General features: G+C 45.0%; 1 protein-coding gene across 4 annotated transcripts in view; it reads right to left on the reverse strand.

The window, feature by feature from the left end:
* LMNB2 (lamin B2) overlaps nt 1–20750 on the reverse strand; it is a 75477-nt gene that overhangs the window by 12969 nt on the left and 41758 nt on the right. For 3 of the 4 annotated variants that reach the window (XR_005591498.1, XM_039515955.1, XM_039515954.1), the window contains exons 3-5: nt 10829–10985; nt 10026–10151; nt 8406–8576 (exon numbers count right to left, since the gene is read on the reverse strand). Coding sequence is in view for 3 of the 4 variants with exons in the window: in XM_039515955.1 (XP_039371889.1) it covers nt 8406–8576; nt 10026–10151; nt 10829–10985 (454 nt within the window). In the remaining variant the exon portion in view is untranslated. Of the gene's footprint in view, nt 1–8405; nt 8577–10025; nt 10152–10485; nt 10733–10828; nt 10986–20750 lie in introns of those variants that run through there. The other variant, XM_039515956.1, reaches the window with a different exon arrangement.

Below are 20750 nucleotides of genomic sequence, written 5' to 3' on the forward strand. Positions count from 1 at the left end.
TATTCCTAGAGAATTGTCATTCTAAACGTTAGTAAAGCCTCCTGGAGATTCAGCCTCCAGTGTCTCTCTGGGGTGCAGGAGCCATGTTAATTCCCTCCCTCTCTCTCAAGTTCAGGCTAAGACAATCCCTGCTGGTTTCCCTGATAGCTTTGTGGCTAATATGTAAACTGAGGTAAACCTAAATTTCTTTGTCTAAGACAGGCCTGTTTATCACTTTTACTAGACTAGGATGTCTTTGTTTAAAATATGTTTTAATAATATTATACAAAGGGAATTAATAATTTCACATATAAATTCAAACACATCTTTTAAGTTGATGACAGCATACCAGTGCCTGGGATCCAGAGAAGGAATAATGGAAGCTAGGGTGACCTTCTGGAATTTTATTTTCTTCAGGAACTTGTTGAGTTCTTTCAGATCTAAAATAGGTCTTAGACCTCCTTTTGCTTTTGGGATTAGAAAATAGCAGGAATAAAACCTCTTTCCTGTGAGTAACACGGGAACTTCATCTATGGCTCCCACAAGACAGAGATTGGACCTCCTGTAATACAACATCTTCATGACAGAGATCCCTGGACAAGGGCAAGGAACAGGAGTAGGAGGGGGGATGGAAACAAACTCAAGGGTACATCCCAATTCCACTATTCTTAAAACCCACCAATCTGTGGTGATGCCAGACCAAGATTTTAGGAAGTTGGATAGGCGATTAACAAATGGGAGATGTGAAAAGATGGCACTCTGGGGACTGGCAGTCTGTCCTTGACCAATGCGTCAAAATGTTTGTTTGGAGGACCCAGCTTGCCTAGATGAATTGGCATTGCAGAGGCAGAAAGAGGTGGTAGACGTCTCTTGTAACTTCTGTTCTTCTTCCTAGACAAGTCCTTGGTACAGGTCATGAAATTTGGATAGTGGGAGTGCTATGGGTGAAAGGAGTTTCTTTTTGTTGCCAGCATATAAATACCCAGAGACTTAAGGGTCGCTTTTGAGTCCTTGTGACTATGCAGTCTCGTCAGTCTTTCCAGAAAAGAGTGAAGGACCCTCAAAAAGGATATTGAATGGTCTACTGGCACCACCCCCTATTCTAAGTACCCGTTTGGAGGTCTGGAATAGTCTGGTGAACCTTGGGGAGGGAGAGAGACAGAGACAGCCCAAAATGACTGCAGCCATGAACACCACCACCTAATGAGGCCATGTCTCAAGCTGCAGAGTCAGTTGGGTCTAGATCAGCCTGCAAAGACGTTCTGGCAACTAATTTCCCCTCATCCACCATCACAGTAAATCCCTGTTTCAGGTCATCTAGAAGCCTGTCCTTACATTTTACAATTTTACCCCGTGAGATAATATTGTAATGACCCAGCAGAGCCTCCTGGTTTGCAATTCAAAGCTATGAACTTCCTGTGGAATAAAGCTTCCTTCCAAATTAGTCCAATTTCTTTACTTTTTTGCTTTTCAGTAATAATGTCTGGTGACCCTGTCTCCTCTTTTTCATTGGCTACGGAGACTACCAGGGAGTCCAGAGGGATGATTATAGAAGTGTCTGGGTCGCCAAAAACTGTTACCAAAATATCAGGTTTGCTTAGCTGAGAGCCAATAACAGCCTGACAGGGATAAGGAAAAATGCTTTATTTTGCAGAAGAAAGGAGAGCTCTGTAGTACATACAGAAAACTCTACTGCACACAAGTTTCACAAGCTTTTTATACACTTTTAAACAAAGACCATGCCGTGTTAACACTTCATTGGTGGGTGTCAAGCCCTGTAACACCACTATCTGTTCAAGAAAGACTGGCTTGAAGCGGAATCTTTTTCTGTCTCTGACAGCAAAAGAAAAATTAGTTACAAAGTTTAAGGTACTGTGTACGTGAGGCCTTGTGGAGGCTTCTGCCTCCACCTACTGGCCGTTTGCAAAACTATGAAAAGGTTGGGTGGGGGTGGGGGCTATAGCTTTCACAGTGCCATGTGACCCAGGAGACATAAGCAAGTGCGAGCCAAAGTTGTCGGGAAGTTCCGTAGCCCTTGTATAATTGTTACCATCGCCTGAAACCGAGGCTGAGGTAAGCAGGCTCTGGCGAGACTGTAGTCCAGGATGGCCCCAATGAATTCTATTCTCTGTGTGGGAATCAGAGTGGATTTTCTATATTGATCATCAGGCCTAGACGCAGGAATAGGTCTTTGACGATGCCCACATGACTGGTAACTTGGGCCTCGGAGGTCCCTCGAATGAGCCAATCGTCTAGATACGGAAAAACGTGTATCCGACGGCGGCAGAGGGAGGCGGTGACTACAGCCATGCACTTTGAATACTCTTGGGGCTGTAGAGAGGCCATAAACTGGAAATGATGGACCATAAACTGGAAATGATGGACGGTTGGCCACAAACCGGAGGTACCTTCTGTGTGGAGGATAAATGGCGACGTGAAAATACGCGCCCTTCATATCGAGGGCGGCATACCAGTTTCTGGGATCCAAGGATGGGATGACGGTCCCCATGGATCCATGCAGAACTTCAGCTTTATCATGAACGTGTTGAGTTCCCACAGGTCTAGGATAGGTCTGAGACCTCCCTTCACCTTGGAGATTAGGAAATAATGGGAGTAGAACCCCTTGCCCCTTTCGTCCTTTTTTGGTACCTCCTCTATAGCTCCGATGGTGAGGAGCGTCCGCACCTCTTGCAAGAGGAATTGCTCGTGAGAGGGGTCCCTAAAGCGGGACGAGGATGGAGGGTGGGAGGTGGGGGACGAAATAAACTGGAGGCGGTACCCAAGTTCCACCGTGCGTAGGACCCAACAATCTGAGGTTAGATGGGACCATGCAGGGAGGAAAAAGGAGAGGCGGTTGTAAAAGGGAGGGAACGGATCCTGGGTAATAATTGGTGCGCCGTCCTCGGGCGTGCCTTCAAAAGTTAGGCTTTGGCCCCATTGGTGGTTTAGAGGGACCCTGATTTTGGCCCCCTTGGGGTCCTGATGGACGCCTACGACCGCCTCGGCCACGCCTGCTGGCAAAGTTCTGTCTTTGTCTAGGCGCAGGGTAAGGGCGGTGAGGCTGGGGACAGAAAGGTCGGCGCTGAGTCACCGGCATATGCATGCCGAGAGAGCACATAGTGACCCTGCTGTCCTTTAGGCTTTGCAGCCTAGGGTCAGTTTTTTCGGAGAACAGGCCTTTGCCATCGAAGGGCAAGTCCTGTATAGTATGCTGCAGCTCTGGGGGAAGGCCCGACACCTGGAGCCATGAAATGCGCCTCATGGCAACACCCGAGGCCAAAGTCCTGGCAGCGGAGTCAGCTGCATCCAACGAGGCCTGGAGGGAAGTTCTTGCCACTTTCTTCCCTTCTTCCAGGAGGGCAGCAAACTCTTGATGGGAGTCCCGAGGAACCAACTCGGTAAATTTGCCCACCACCACCCAGGTGTTGTAATTGTAACGGCTAAGCAGGGCTTGCTGGTTTGCTAAGCGGAGTTGCAGGGCCCCTGCCGAGTACACCTTAAGGCCCAGTAAGTCCATTCGCCTAGCCTCCTTAGATTTAGGAGCTGGTGCCTGCTGGCCATGGCGTTCCCTCTCACTGACGAACTGGACGACAAGGGAGCAGGGGGGCGGATATACATATAGGTACTCGTACCCCCAGGAGGGTACCATGTACTTGCGTTTGACTCCTCTGCCCGCGGGCGGGATAGTGGCTGGAGACTGCCAGATGGTATCCGCATTGGCTTGGATTGTCCGAATGAACGGTAGGGCCACTCTAGTGGGGGCATCAGCTGACAGAATGTCTATGACCGGATCCTCTATCTCCGAGGCTTTCTCCACTTGGAGGTTCATATTGAGTGCCACCCATCTCAGGAGGTCCTGATGGGCCCTCAAGTCGATTGGAGGAGGGCCCAAGGAGGATGTTCCTGCCACCGCCTCATCTGGGGAGGAGGAAGAAGGAAGGCCGGGGACAAGCGGATCCTGCGTGGGCTCGTGCTCCTGGACGACCTCCTGTTCCGGTGGGATCTGGGAGTCCAGTGGCTGAACCGGGGCTTCCTCCGTACCGGTCGGAGGGGGGTGGCTAACTGTCGCCTCTGGCACCCAGTGCTCTGATGGAACAGAGCGAGATGGGATCATTGGTACGCTCAAGGTGTCCAGAATGACCACTGATGGGGGCCAGAGTCCTGGGCCTGGGGCTCCTGGAAGACTCTGGTGGGCACATCCGAATCACAGTCCTGCGCGTATGAACTGCCCGCGTGGGACGACACTGATGCATGTCTGGATGGCCATGGAGGAGCTGAAAAGCCCTGGGCAGAGTCTCCCTCTCTAGCTGACGTCGCTTGATGCGGCACCGGGGTCGGTACCGGAAGGCATACTGGTACCGGGAGCGAGAATGGGACCTGCGACCGGAGCGGTGCCGGGAGGTCGACCGAGATCTTGAGGCTCGATGTCGGGAATGGCTACGGGAGTCACGGTGCCTGGAGCGGTGCCGGGAGCTGGAGCGGTGCCGAGTGTACCGGGCCGGCGAACGGGACGCTGACCGGTGCCGTGAGTACGACCGGTACCGAAATGGAGAATGGTGCAGGGACTGCAAGCGGCATCGGGACCTGGATCGGCGACGGGACCGAGAACGTCTGCGGGACCGCAATCATGAACGGTGCCGCTCTGCGGTGCCAACGGAGGGTGGTCCGATCAAGGCAGGCTTGCCGATCGACTGTATAACCCGCACCGGCAGTGCCGGGGGTTGAGGCAGCGCAGATGCTGTCATTGCAATCAACTCGCCATGGAAAATGTCTCCGGCATGGAGGGAATAGTGAGCTCAACCACGGCTTGCACCGGGGAGCTTTTAGGCACCGGACTCGACGGCTCTTGCGTGGCCGGAATTGATGGTGCCGATATTGTCGGTGCCATGGCAGGTATCGGTGCCGGGCGGTCTGACTTAGTATAGCGCTCGGGCTGCAGAGCAGGCTGCTCGGACGCAGCAGGAGTCTTGTGCCTCTTCGCCGTCGGGGAGAGGGATCGATGCCGAGCGGACGTCGGTACCGGCGACGGCTGGTGCCAAGAGGCCTTGGCGGTACCAGCGCGATCCGGTGCCGAGGGAGCGCTTCTTGAAGACTGTCCAGTGCTCTGTGCCGAGGGCGGAGGAGTAAGAGCTGCCTCCATCTGGAGCTGCTTGAGACGAAAGTCCCGCTCCTTTTTTTGTTCTCGGCTTAAAGGCCTTACAAATGCGGCACTTAGCTGTTAGGTGAGATTCCCTGAGGCACTTAAGACAGGAGTCGTGGGGATCTCTTGTCAGCATCAGCTTGTGGCAGGCCGAGCACGTTTGAAAGCCGGTGAACCGGGCATAGGCCCTGGCACCGGGTGCGGGGAAGGAGATAATCCCCGAACCCCTCTGAACTATATACACTAACTATACTACAAACGAATAAAGTTAACTACAACTATATAAATCTGAACTATATACACAAGAATTAACGAGAGAACTACGAGTAGCTAGGGAAGTGGAGGTCAGCGACCAACATGTTCCAACGACCGACATGGGCGGTAAGAAGAAACTGAGGGGCGGATGGGTCGGCAGGGGTATATATCCGGTGCCATAGCGGCGCCACTCCAGGGGGCGCCCAGCCGACCGACCGAGTGTTGCTAGGGTAAAAATCTTCCGACGAACATGCACGCGGTGCGCGCACACCTAATTGGAATCGATATGAGCAAGCACTCGAAGAAGAACCTCGGAATCCAATGACAAGTCCTCATCCTCCCACCAGGAGAGAGCTGTCACCATCAGTACTGGGGAGACAGGTTCAGAGCCTGGAGTTGGAGGTACTGCAAGATCATGGCTGGTTTTCCCCTACTTGCTACTGATCTGAGATGCACATTAAAGGGTGGGCCTGAAGGTACCATATGGGGCATCAGAGGAACAGTCGACATTGATACTTTAGACGCCGGAGCTGGATGAGAATCCTGAACAGCCAGGAAAATCAGTACTGACAGGCTGAATAACTCCCAAGCTGCACATAAGCCTTGGGCACTGTGACAGAATGCTGGGCAACAACAGCTGAGCCAGCACTCTGGTCACTGCAGCTGCAATTAAACACGGCAGAACAGACCTGGTTAAGAAGAGTTGTGCCTAACTGGTGAGGGGAGGAGACCTGGAAGGCTAATTAAGCCATTAGGCCAAGGCTCTGCTCTTCCCTGCTTGCCTCAGGAGCTGAGGGCTTCCTAAGATGGTAGGAGTACGGCTATATATTGTACTAGGGTGGTGGGAACTGACGTAAATAAACTGCACTGGGTGTTTTACTAGCATAAAGGTCTCTGAACGGTTTGTGGACTTGAGCAGAGGTAGGAGTGAGTGGGCCCTGCCACAGGCACCAGGAAATCCTACAATACTGATATCTAAACTGAGGTCCATCTAGTCCAGTGAACATGCATCAGTGCCAGATGCTTCAAAGGAAGGAGTAAAAGCCCTGCAGCTGGTAGATAATCCACTCCCCTCATTAGGTCTCATGGTGATCTCTAGCAGTTCAGAGGTTGGTTGTAGCCCTGACACATGAGATTTATTAACCCTTCAAAAAATTTTGTCAGCATTAACTGTAACACTGGATATTTGTTATCCTTACAAATGTCCAATCGCTTTCTGAATCTTGCTAAATTCTTTGTCTCAATGACTTCCTGAGGCAGTGAGTTTCACAGTCTAAGATGTGCTGTGTGAAAAAGTTTTTTTTTAAGTCTATAATGAATTTATCACCCCTTCTAATTTCATTGAAACTCTCCTTGTTCTTGCATTATGACACAGGGAGAACAGAAACTCCTGATATACCTTCTCAGACCAGTTATTTTATATACTTTTATCAAGCCTCTCCCCACCCCAGGCAAACAATATGTTTTTTCATTCTCTCTTCATGTGAAAGTTTTTCCAGCTCTCTAATCATTTTCAATGTCCTTGTCTGAACCCCCTTTAATTCCATAATATCCTTTTTGTGATGGGGTGACGGTACAGATTTTTATAATGCTATTATAATCTATTCTCTATCTCTTTTCCTATACATCCAAACATTCTGTTAGCTTTTTTGACCGCAGCTGATTATCAAGCAAGTCTTCATAGAGCTGTCTACAATGATGCCCAGGTTGCATTGCTGAGTTGATACATGCACTGTTGCTGTAGTCATGTTGGTCCCAAGATATTAGAGAGAAAAATTGGGTGAGGTAATATCTTTTATTAGACCAACTTCTGTTGGTGAGAGTGACAAGTTTTCAAGCTTACACAGAGCTCTTCTTCGGGTATGGGAGTTGATACAGTTAATTAGAATCCTGTAAGGTATAGGAATAGTTTATCTTTTTCCCTTCAATGTGCATTACTTTAATTTATCAATATTGAACTTCATCTGCCATCCAGACAACCTTAACCTGGCCCTCTGTTTGATACCATTGTTCTCATGGGATTAATTTTTATTTCCCACCGTCTGTGGTTTTGAATTTCATGTTAATTCACTTTCACCATTTACAACAGATGTGTTCATTGGTTTATAATAATAGTACACCTCTACCCCGATATAATGCTGTCCTTGGGAGCCAAAAAATCTTGCCGCGTTATAGGTGAAACCACGTTATATCGAACTTGCTTTGATCCACCGCAGCCCCGCCCCTCCGGAGCACTGCTTTACCACGTTATATCCGAATTCGTGTTATATCGGGTCGCGTTATATCAAGGTAGAGATGTACTGTGAACTATACTATATTACTCAGAGGCAGGGTTTCTAATAGATAAGAGCATTTTTAATACATTAATTTGGTAGGTGTTCTATATGAGCACCTGGGTCTGATGCCATCAGCCTTTGGGAAATTTCAGCTAGTACAGAACTCTGTGACACCTCAGCAACACTGGCTTCTGCAAGAACATCAAATCTGTCATCCACTCCCTATACTAACTTCCCACAGAACACTGAATCAAGTTCAAGGTCCCAGTCCTTCTCTTCAAGGTGCTCAACAGCCTGGGCCCAGGGTATCTGAAAGACTATCTAAAGCTCTGGGATGAAGACTGTGGTCCACACATAGTGAGACTCCCTACAAGAAGGATAAAGCTTGTTTGTGCAGGAGACAGAGCTTTCTCGGAGGCCAGACCAAGAATGCAGAATTAATTCCCCCAGGAACTAAGAACCATCATAAACCTCCTCATCTTCCACTTCAAGGGCAAGGCGCATTACTGTGACCTTGCCTCCTCGTAGAGAAACCCAGAGAAACAAGTGTACTTAGATACGTTTTTCAAAAAATATTCAAGATGGAACTAGACAAATTGCACAGGTCCCGTTACAAAGAAAATCCTGGTGTTACCTTAACTATGGGGCACTCAGAGTGCTTCCATAGTAGCATGAACGCTCCCTGAGATAGGGATAGAGTTTTCCCTTTGATTGTGAGGCAGCCAGTAGAACACTAAGATACCGGTAATATCTACCTTGGCCTGATAGGTCTGTTCCAGCTCCATTTTGTACAGTTTGACCTGTTCATCATGTTGATTGCGCAGATCCTGCAGGGCCTGGGCCATTTTGGATTCATACTCCTGCTGGTGACTGCTGTCTATCTCAACTAAACGGTGCTCATGCCGTTTCCTTGTCTCTCTTACTTCCTACATAAACAAAAATGCAGGCAAAGGCCCAAGTTAGGGTAAACAACATGATCAATTTATTTTATACCACAATTAATTATTTTGATGTTATTTAGCTGCCAGGGTATTGAAAGCATATCACAAAGTCCAACACAGTTAAAAACACGAACTTTAGATCTGTTAAGGTGAGCTAAATGTTTTAACAGATACAAAGTTATCCAGACCCTTTCTACAGGAGCTAATTTATAAATATGTTCAAATATTAATTGTCTTCATTTAAAAAACATAAAGAGATTCTAAAATAAGGGGTTATTCTGTGCTGCATTAACCAAATAAGAGAAAGCAGGATCAAATATCAGTTTTAACAGCAGAACAAGTGCAGCACAAAATCCTCTCCCCATAACACATACACATTAAACCCACTGGTAGATGACACTCTCTTTAGAGATTCATATATTACTCTGGTAAAAGTAGGTACACTGTGAACCAGTTACAGGAGGTGAAAATAATGAATTCATATGGGTGTGCACTTAAGAGTTCAATCTGGATGAGCCCTATTTATTTAAGGCTTTGAATTAACAGTAAAAAACCTACATGTATCTTCCTTCCCTGAAGTATAATAGGACCTAAAATGTGATCCTCTTGAATTTTGTTTTCACTCAAACATTCTCTCTCTTTCCAGAGAACTGTGGGCTCTTGATGTCCTAAATCAGGGGTAGGCAACCTATGGCACACATGCCGAAAGCGGCATGTGAGCTGATTTTCAGTGGCACTCACACTGCCCGGATCCTGGCCACCGGTCCGGGGGACTCTGCATTTTAATTTAATTTTAAATGAAGCGTCTTAAACATTTTAAAAACCTTATTTACTTTACATACAACAGTTTAGTTATATATTATAGACTTAGAGAAAGAGACCTTCTAAAAACGTTAAAATGTATTACTGGCACAAAAAACCTTAAATTAGAGTGAATAAATGAAGACTCGGCACACCGCTTCTGAAAGGTTGCCAACCCCTGCCCTAAATTAACCTTTCAACATTTTTGCATGCATGAGCAACATACACAGAATGCTAACAGGAATTCAGAATGACTTTACAAATTGTCTTACAGGAATATCCTACATCTGCAAACAGAAGAGAGACTCTCAAATGACGAAAAAATGTCTTTCCATTCACTGTGATGTGCCTTAATCTGATATAGAGAGAATTCCATCTTGTGGTGTATTTATATGCCAAGATAACTAGAAGTGCAGAGCCAGGTAGTTCTGGGTGCTTACCCCAGCTCTGCCACTGATTTAATGTGTGACTTTATGCAAGTCATTTAATAGCTTTGTGCCTCAGTTTCTCTATTTATAAAATGGAGACGATGATCATTTCCTTAACTCACAAGATTAGTCAACGTTTGCAGAGCACTTTGAGCAAAGGCTACATAAACTCTGTTTTAAGATTAAGTTGTCAGATTGAGCATACCTCCTCAAATATGTTCTTCCGGAAATCCAGGTCCTCTTGTAAGCTCTGGCAGCGATTTTCCAAGTCCACCCGCATCAATGTCTCCTTTTCCAATTGCTTTTTAGCCACAGCATGACCATCTTCTGCCTAGTGAGAAATTCAGAATCCAAATTTTAAAACTGCATTTAAGTTCAACTGGCATCCTTGTTCTCCATTTATGAAATTCTACACAGTGCCCTTAATTTAATTGCCTGTTCCCAAGTGTTCCCAACTATTTGTCCATTCCCAAGTTAACGAGTTTCCCAAAAGAATACCAGTGATTACATTTAAAACAACTTTCATATGCTGTTATCACCTACTACAATTCATATTTATCTCAGTACTGTCTGATAACATAACTGGGAATTGTTAGCTCCCTACACTTTATACATGGAATAGATTATTCTTTAAATATTTTCCACTGGGACAGCCAGGGTATTACCGGTACTTCTGCATGTACTTGATGATGTAAAAGGATGGTGCTGAAGCAGTGCTGAAATGCCAGGCTTTACTCAAGACAATGTTAGGCTGCCCTTGCTCATGAACAAACATTTGTAGGTTTCATAAACCAGTTGAGAAAAACAGGCATCTGCATACCGGAGATGTTCTATGGAGCAAGAGCCACACACATACAAATTTAACCTCAATACTTCACAAAGCAATCTCTAAGTAGATATATTAGCATGGTTGTACAACACATTACAACAATAAACTAATGTAACAAATTCAACAGGATAGAGTCTTTCTTTGTATGTAAGTAAACTCTAAAATGTTCATTTACATACCTTAGCAAGCTGGGCCCGCAGGTCAGCAACCTCTGCTTCCAAACTGCGCTTCTCATTAAGAGCAGTACTGAGTTCTGCTTCACTTCTATGGAACAGGGCTTCAAGATCCTTAATGCGACTTTGAGCCACGGACAAATCTGCATCTTTCTTTTTGTAGCTAAAAAAATAATAGATATGTGTGTCTTATTTCCACATGCTGGCTGCTAGTTTTATTTCTTTCAAAAGGTTTTGTTACACTGAGATTCCATATCCCAAACTGACCTCTAGCAATTATTACCCATTATGTACCTCTAGGTGGCCCCAGACTACTATTTTAAATTATTAAAAATAACAAACCGCTCTAAAAACCTTTTTTTCCATTGAGCTGTTGCAAATCTGTTGATTACTTAAGAGAAACTTTAGCAACTTTAGCCACTTGTGGGGGTGAAAGTTACATTAAACTGTCTCCCCAACAGATCGTGATAAAGTCAGCATAATATACACACACAGCACAATGTCCAGTGCTGAATAAAAATTCCATTAATCAATTAACTTAAAAGTTGGATAGCACATTTCATCCCCAGGAGCCTTACAAACCTTGGACCTGATCCTTAGAGTAGGAGAGCACCTGTAACTCCCACTGAAGTTAATGTGTGTTGCAGGTGTTCAGTGCTTCTAAGGATCAGGGCCATTCCACATAATGTGCTAATTCCCAAACCAAAAAATCATTTCACCCACCACTGAAATGCAGTCACATCTTGGAGGCAAAGTAGCAATCATAGAATCATAGAATCATAGAATTCAAGATCAGAAGGGACCATTATGATCATCTAGTCTGACCTCCTGCAAGATGCAGGCCACATAAGCCGATCCACCCACTCCTTAGCAAGCGACCCCTGCCCCATGCTTCGGAGGAAGGCGAAAAACCTCCAGGGCCATTGCCAATCTTCCCTGGAGGAAAATTCCTTCCCGACCCCAAATATGGCGGTCAGCTGAACCCCGAGCATGCGGGCAAGACTCTCCAGCCAAACCCTCTGGAAAAGGTTATATCATACCATTGACCCATTGTACTATTTACCAGTGTGGCACTTAATTGACCTATTGACTAAGCCCGTTATCCTATCATACCATCCCCTCCATAAACTTATCTAGCTTAATCTTAAAGTCATGGAGGTCCTTCGCCCCCACTGTTTCCCTCGGTAGGCTGTTCCAGTATTGCACTCCCCTGATGGTTAGAAACCTTCGTCTAATTTCAAGCCTGAATTTCCTGACTGACAGTTTATATCCGTTCGTCCTCGTGTCCACATTAGCACTGAGCTGAAATAATTCTTCTCCTTCCCTGGTATTTATCCTCTGATATATTTAAAGAGTGTAATCATATCTCCTCTTATCCTTCTTTTGGTTAAGGAAAACAAACCGAGCTCCTCAAGTCTCCTTTCATACGAAAGGCCTTCCATTCCTCGGATCATTCTAGTGGCCCTTCTTTGTACCTGTTCTAGTTTGAATTCATCCTTCTTAAACATGGGAGACCAAAACTGCACACAATACTCCAAATGAGGTCTCACCAACGCCTTATATAACGGGACTAGCACCTCCTTATCCCTACTAGAAATACCTCGCCTAATGCAACCCAAGACCGCATTAGCTTTTTTAACGGCCACATCACATTGCCTACTCATAGTCATCCTGCGATCAACCAGGACTCCTAGGTCCTTCTCCTCCTCCGTTACTTCCAACTGGTGCGTCCCCAGCTTATAACTAAAGTTCTTGTTAGACATCCCTAAATGCATAACCTTACACTTCTCACTATTGAATTTCATCCTGTTACTAATACTCCAGTTTACAAGGTCATCTAAATCTCCCTGGAGAATATCCCGATCCTCTTCCGAATTGACAATACCCCCCAACTTGGTGTCATCCGCAAACTTTATCAGCCCACTCCTACTCTTGGTTCCCAGGTCAGCAATAAATAGATTGAATAAAATCGGACCCAAAACCGAGCCTTGAGGAACTCCACTGGTAACCCCCCTCCAACCGGACAGTTCCCCCTTCAATACTACCCTCTGCAGTCTCCCCTTTAACCAGCTCCTTATCCACCTCTGGATTTTCATTTCGATCCCCATCTTTTCCAATTTAACCAGTAATTCTTCATGCGGTACCGTATCAAACGCCTTACTGAAATCCAGATATATTAGATCCACCGCATTTCCCTTGTCTAAAAAATCTGTTACTTTCTCAAAGAAGGAGATCAAGTTGGTTTGGCACGATCTACCTTTCGTAAATCCATGCTGTAATCTATCCCAGTTGCCATCGGCCTCATGCTCCGGAACCACTCTCTCTTTTAAGATTTTTTCCATGACTTTGCATACTACAGATGTTAGACTAACAGGCCTATAATTCCCCAATTCATCCAATCATTTAACAGTACCCAGTACAATACACCACAAACGATGACAGATCATTTTTCCCAGTGCAGATAGCCAGGAACACTTGATAGTTGGCAATGTGCATTTGTAGACTGATAGAAGAACAGGCTTTCCTACTGAAAAGGTCAAGCTTTTTAGAGAGAGTCCTTGTCCCTTGGTGTCATCTTAGGAAATCCTGGTTGTTAAGATTTTTCTTGCAAGAGATCCTGGCACTTGATGTGAGTAGAAATACTCAAAGCTCTTAGGAAGGAACTGGTATCATCTATCAGCTCTTTTAGATGTAGACAATATCAGAGGCTAGGGTCTGCCACAGGTCCTTTGCTGGCTCCAATAATTCCTTGTTGATCAGCATTGCAAGATTGGGAGGGGAGGGATAGCTCAGTGGTTTGAGCATTGGCCTGCTAAACCCAGGGTTGCGAGTTCAATCCTTGAGGGGGCCATTTAGGGAACTGGGCTAAAAATCTGTCTGGGGATTGGTCCTGCTTTGAGCAAGGGGTTGGACTAGATGATCTCCTGAGGTCCCTTCCAACCCTAATCTTCTATGATTTCCAGGCATAGTATGGTGCAGAATATCAAATAATTTTAGGCTTCGCTTGAACCACCTCCCACGTAAAGGGTCTCAGCTATATATTTCACAAGGTTGTGGAAGATTCTGAGATTATCTGGTGGGTGGCATGGATGGATTAACAGTGTCAACAGGAGAGGAGAATCCTAGAGCTGGAATCAATTGCTCATTCACCTCTGCACACTGATCTTCCTCATTCCACCTCTAGTCTCTAGATTTGGTGATTGCACTCGCTGACTTAGATAAGTAACCTGCCATAAGGTGGAGGCAATCTAACCAGTTGGGGAGAGCAGGAAGAAGGAGGGGGGAGGACGCAGAGGATAGTGGCTTGCAGACATATGGCTGCATAACCCATGTCCAGCACAGCCAAGACTGGTAAGCATATGCATACTGGACTGAACAACACAAAGGAAGATACAGAGGGCATGTTTCCAACGAGACTAATGTGTTTTCCTAATTATAGAGTGGTCTTGTGGCATCCCTCCCAGGATCCCAGTATAATGCCCAGGAAGAGGAACGGGAACGAGTAGGAGATGAATCCCAATGGAGAAGATGAACAAGAATACATCTCTTTTAGTGGCACAACTACCCTTTCCAGTTTGCTATGGCACTCCAGCATAAGAAACAGATGTTACCGACCTCTCCCATGCAAAATGTGGCACTGTGATTTCAGTGACCAAAAACCTAATCATCATTGCTGATGTCTGTACAAGCCAACAAGAGCGAGTGAGGTACAAGGCCCATATATATACTGCTGAACAGGCCATTGATGCCAAGGTGGTCCAACACCAATGTGATGAATACACACACACACACACACACACAGTCAAGAAAGGCAGCACTGAAAAGTCAGCAAGAAGTTGTTAAACAAGTTTATCCTAAACAAAGAAAGAGGTGGTTATTTATCTGTAACTGGAGGTTGTTCGAGATGGGTGGTTCCTCTTTGTATTCCAAATGTGTGCGTGGACATGCGCCACGTGCCAGAAGATTTTCTTAACAGTGTCTGTTGACCCACGTGTGTCATTAATCCACTCATGCTCCCAGACAAGGTTATAATAAGCCGTGTTTATCAACACCTCTCCAGTGACCCTGATACTACTGAGTTGTCCAATCTGCAGTAGAGGGATGGAAGGCAGGTTTTGGAATACAGGTAAGTAACCTCCTCTTCTTCTTTGAGTGACGGTCCCTAAATGTATTCCAAATATGGGGGAGTAGTGAGCATGGAGTTGGGTGCAAGGATTAAGTGGAAGTGCAGTATCTGTAGCATGGCATGGCCACAGCCGCTCTTGAGTGATGGCATGAATGTGTGAATGGAATGCCACATTGCCACCAGAGGTGGATTAAGCTTTTGTGGGGCCCTGGGCCAAACAAGTGGTGTCCTCTCCCACCCCTTCTGCCTGCAGTCCCCCATGTCACCCCCACACTCCTGCCAAGGAAATGGGGTTGGGGCATGGGGGCTTGCCCTGCTCCCCATGGGCAGGCAGAGTGGGGCAAGTCCCCAAGCCCCGACCCCACTCTGTAGCAGGAGTGCTGGGTAGGCGGACGGAGCAGGGCAAGTGCTACCAGCTGGACCTATACAAAACTGAGAGGAAAGTCCAACGTTTTGAGCCTAAGGTGGTAATCAAGGATGATCGGTATGGATATTGCACTCAGTTGGTGGTGATGGCAGTGAGCTCATGAGGTGCAACGTTTCCATTTAGCCCAGTAGCAGGTCCTTCAGGATGTCCTCCGGCTTTGAGTACTGAGTAGGATAATCTAGGGGCCAGATCAGATGAGAAACATTCACATAAAAAAAGAATTGTACACATCAGAAAAGGGCAAACAGTGACAATTTTTTAAAAGTGCTTGTATATAAATGCTAGAAGTCTAAATAATAAGATGGGTGAACTAGAGTGTCTAGTGATAAAGGAGGATATTGATATAATAGGCATCACAAAAACCTAGTGGACTGAGGACAACCACTGAGACACAATCATTCCGGGGTACAAAATATATCGGAAGGACAGAACAGGTCCTGGGGGGAGGGGAGTGGCAATATATGTGAAAGAAAATGCAGAATCAAATGAAGTAAAAATCTTAAGTGAATCCACATGTTCCATAGAATGTCTGTGGATAATTATTTCATGCTTTAATAATATAACATTAGGGATCTAGCAACAAAAATGATTAGAGGGCTGGAGCACATGACTTCTGAGGAGAGGCTGAGGGAACTGGGATTGTTTAGTCTGCAGAAGAGAAGAATGAGGGGGGATTTGATAGCTACTTTCAACTACCTGAAAGGGGGTTCCAAAGAGGATGGATCTAGACTGTTCTCAGTGGTAGCAGATGACAGAACAAGGAGCAATGGTCTCAAGTTGCAGCGGGGGAGGTTTAGGTGGTATATTAGGAAAAACTTTTTCACTAGGAGGGTGGGGAAGCACTGGAATGGGTTACCTAGGGTGGTGGTGGAATCTCCTTCCTTAGAGGATTTTAAGGTCAGGCTTGACAAAGCCCTGGCTGGGATGATTTAGTTGGGGATTGGTCCTACTTTGAGCAGGGGGTTGGACTAGATGACCTCCTGAGGTCCTTTCCAACCCTGATATTCTATGATTCTATGAAATCCATGCTGACTGCTAGTGATTATCACTTCATCCTCCAGGTATTTGTAAATTGAATGTTTTATACATTGTTCTAGTAGCGTCTCAGGTATCAAAGTCAAGCTGATCATCTATAGTTCAGCCTCTTTTCCCCCTTTTTAAAAATGGGCACTATGTTAGCCCTTCTCCAGTCTTCTGTCACCCATGAGTTTGTAAATATTATTGCCAGTGGCTCCGAGATTTCTTCAGCTAATTCCTTCAGTACCCTCAGGTGAATGGCATCCAGCACCATGACTTGAATTCATTCAAGTTGGTCAGAAGATCTCTGATGTGTTCTTTCCTTATCCTGATCTGTATCCCTTCTCCTTCACTAGTCATCTGGTCACGTGTTATTTTTTGTGAGAAGACAAGAAAAGTAGGTAATGAACAGCCCTGCCTTTCTATCATCTTCCATTACCAGCTCACTTGCTCAATTGAGCAGCGGACCCACACCATCCTTGATCTTTCCTTTTTGTCTGACATATTTGAAAAAACACTTCTTATTGCCTCTAACATTCCTTGCCAGCTATAACTCATTCTTTGCCTTGGCTTTCCTGATTTTGTCCCTAAACACTTGCCCATGTATACTTCATTGGTGACATGCCCCTCCTTCCATTTCCTGCATGTATCCCTCTTGGTTTTTAGATAGCTAAAAAGTTCCTTGTGTAGCCGAACTGGCCTCCTGTGGCTGTTATCTTTCTTCAGTGTCAGAAATAGCTTGACACAGAAGAGCCTCTAGTATTACACCTTTTAAGAACTGCCAGCCCCTTTTGACTCCTTTTCTTCAATTGGTCTTTCCATGGGACCTTGACTACTACTTCTCTAAGCCGGTTGAATTCTGCCTTTCTGAAGTCCAGTGTCGTCCTTTTGCTGTTCTCATGTCCTCCTTTCTATACGATCTTGAATGCTATCAGATCATGATCACTTCCTCCCAAGTTCCCGACCATCTTCATGTTCACAAGTAATTCATCCCGGTTGGTCAAAAACAGATCCAAAATTGACAATACGCAAGCTATTCCCTCAACATTCTGAATCAGAAAGCTGTCTCCTACACGCTAAGAATTTGCAGGACGTATTATGTTTTGCTGCAACAGTCTTCCAACAGCTATCAGGGAAGTTAAAATCCCTCATTAATACTAGTTCATGTGTGTTAGCTAATTTGGTTACCTGCAAACAAAGTATGTCACTCTCTTAGCTAAAAGACTAAGACCACAAAGAAACAGGGTTCTGACTCAGGCAATGTGGTGGTAAGAGGGAACTGGAGAGGCGTTGACGCACATAGTCTATTATAACCTATTATAACTGGGAGCACAAAGGGGACACACGATGCATGTGTGGGTCAACGGACACTGCTAAGAAAACCTTCTGGCTCTGGCGCATACACACCGGAATACATATAAGCACCATCAACCTGAAGAATGTGTGTTTACCTCAATTTACATATAAGTAGCAAACAGGGACATCAGAACAGCAAGAAGGGGAAAACTGGTTTCTTAAAGACAAAGGACAAGCTAACACCTCGAGTCCAGTGTCATCAAAGGTGATTGGCAATCACTGGTCAAGTGGCCATTCTTTGGCAACAAAGGGGGGCAGGAATAGATCGATCTGCATTTTAGCAAGGAACAATATGGAACCTCTTTCACCACAAGACTCCAAATCTCTATCCTCACAGTCAGAAGGAACTTTACCTAAGAGTCACCCTCATAAAAATGCATTACAAAGGTTGACTGGAATATAAAAGCGAAGAGCAAACCCACCCCACGTTATCTCTCTCTCTCTCCCTCTTGTTCACCTAAGAGGAAGGAACCAGGATCCTGACGTGAAAATTTGGTTAGCAATGTTGTAAGGTTTGTTAAGTTTTAGCCATCAGAAAACATTTCATCTTTATTTCTCTTGTACCCAGTTCTGACTTTATACAATATATTTATACTCAAAATCTCTCTTGTAGTTAAACTTTTTATTTTTTAATCAAAACTAATCCAGTGCTGTGTTTAAACTGAGCTGTTAACACCATTTAAAGTAGCAAGCTGTTGGGATATTGACCTCTTAACAGGGGTGATGAACCTATAATACACCTCTACCTCGATATAACGCGACCTGATATAACACGAATTCGGATATAATGCAGTAAAGAAGTGCTCCAGGGGGGCGGGGCTGCACACTCTGATGGATCAAAGCAAGTTCGATATAACGCGGTTTCACCTCTAACGCGGTAAGATTTTTTGGCTCCCGAGGATAGCGTTAGATCGAGGTAGAGATGTTTCTGAGCTGTCCAGGAGAGGGTTGGGCAATGCAGATCACACATTTTGGAGAAAACTCAGGACTAAGAATGTGTTGGGGTCACCCAACAACCAAGGCTGCTGGAAGTCAGAGTGTGGCTGATGTGTTGCTGACAGTCCACTGGGGTCAGAGTTGCTGGACCAGGACATCAGCTATACACAGGACACTCAGGATGTAACTGTTTGGCTGTTTGTGAGCAACCCATGTTGGGAGCTACAAGAGCAAGGCATTGTGAGGCAGCCAAGGTTACAGTGCAGGTGGTGATACAACCCCTCACTGATCTGGACTGCACCCCAAACTGTGACAATTGCATCTCACGTTCACGCTCACCATCTTCCATGATCCAGCCACCAAGGTACTTGAACTGGTCAGTCCACTTTAGTCTCATTCCATTAATCTCCATGTCCAATTTCTCTGTGGCACTTCTACTGACTCTCATGCTCAGTCCTAGTCATGCTCATTTATATATATAAGCACAATCATAAAATTATAAATGCCAGTTTAATTCTTGAGAGACTTAAAAGAACTGTTCACTAAATGACTAAAGCAAACTTACAGCACTGTGGATTTTACCACAGCTCTTAACACACTTTGTTTTCATCTTCTGGGAACTTGGTTATGTTCTGGAAGAGAAACCAGCAGTGGACAGCTAAGGAAACGTGTAAAATCAATTCACTGGTTTCCGTGTCTGAAAAGAGATGTGCAACTCTGCCCTGCATTGCACTTGTCTACATTAAGGAATTACGTACAACTGTAGGTACACACCTGTGTGCCACACAAGAAGTTTCTTAGAAACAGAGGATTTGTCAACAGTCAGAAACTTAGCCCTAATAGCAACACTGTAGAAACTCCTTATACCTAGACCCCTTGCAGCAGCACACACTGGGGCTGGAATTAACTTACACCTGCGTAAGCCCCACTGTGTGTCAGTGCAGCATGTCTATATAAGGAGCTGCATCATAGTGCGTAACTACAGCAATGTAGCTAACCTAGAGCAAAATTTCTGAATGTAGACAAAACCTCTGTTTCCAATAAATTTCTCCATGTTTGGTACAGAGATATCTAGGTTCAGGAATAGAAGTTCTTTCACTTTAAAGAAGTCACAAACATCTCTGGCTTAATTTATCTATCTATACAATGGGGAGGATTCACACTCACATTTGCACAAGACTTTGAGATGGAAAGTGCTATGTAAATGATAAGTAGCATCCTTATGCAAAATTCTACTACCCACATATTCAGCACAATTGATTTTTTGACCGACAGTCAAAAAAACAAAGGATGTTTTACCATTTATTACTCATTCATTATTCATTTCATTTCATTATTTGGTCAAGAGTGGAAGAGCAGCTTTTATGTCTCGAATGGTAAACTTCCATGACAATTTTGTCAGGCTATTCTAGCTTGAGTACATAAATATGTACACAAGAGCCAAGTGTACCTTAGCTTTGGTCAGCACAAAGCCTTGTTTTTCAACATATTGAATAGAGCAGGTCTAATGCAATTAGTTTGGTTACATACTAACATAGCACCGTAGCTTTTGCGTGGTTTATTTATTTTTCTTCATTAAAATGTGATGTTATGAATTATGAGCTGTGCTCTGGCAGCTCTTATGTTGCCTGTTACTTGGGATAACGATGAAGAAACGATAAACAAACCTTATGCAGTTAAATGCATTAGGAGTACCAACAACAGATTTGTATAAAATGTGCAATATGTCTTCAAAATATCACCAGATGGATGTGGCTTGGCAGCACTTCAACTCACTGTTGCTATTCATAGCTGGTTGTAGTGATACTGATCATGATACTATAATTACAAGATTCAGAGATGCCACTCTAAACAGCAGGGGCCAGAGTTTTAAAGGCAGCTAAAATGCAGATAGGTGCTTAATGGGATTTTCCAAAGCACATAGGCACCTAACTGCTTTAAATCAATGGGAATTAGGAATCTAGACACTTTTGAAAATACCACTAGGGACCTAACTGCATCTTTAGCTGCCTAAACACATTTTAAAATATGGCCCTGACCCTTTGACGATTTGACATATGCACACA

The sequence above is a fragment of the Mauremys reevesii genome, linkage group 26, assembly GCF_016161935.1.
Source record: "Mauremys reevesii isolate NIE-2019 linkage group 26, ASM1616193v1, whole genome shotgun sequence".
NCBI lineage: Eukaryota > Metazoa > Chordata > Testudines > Geoemydidae > Mauremys > Mauremys reevesii.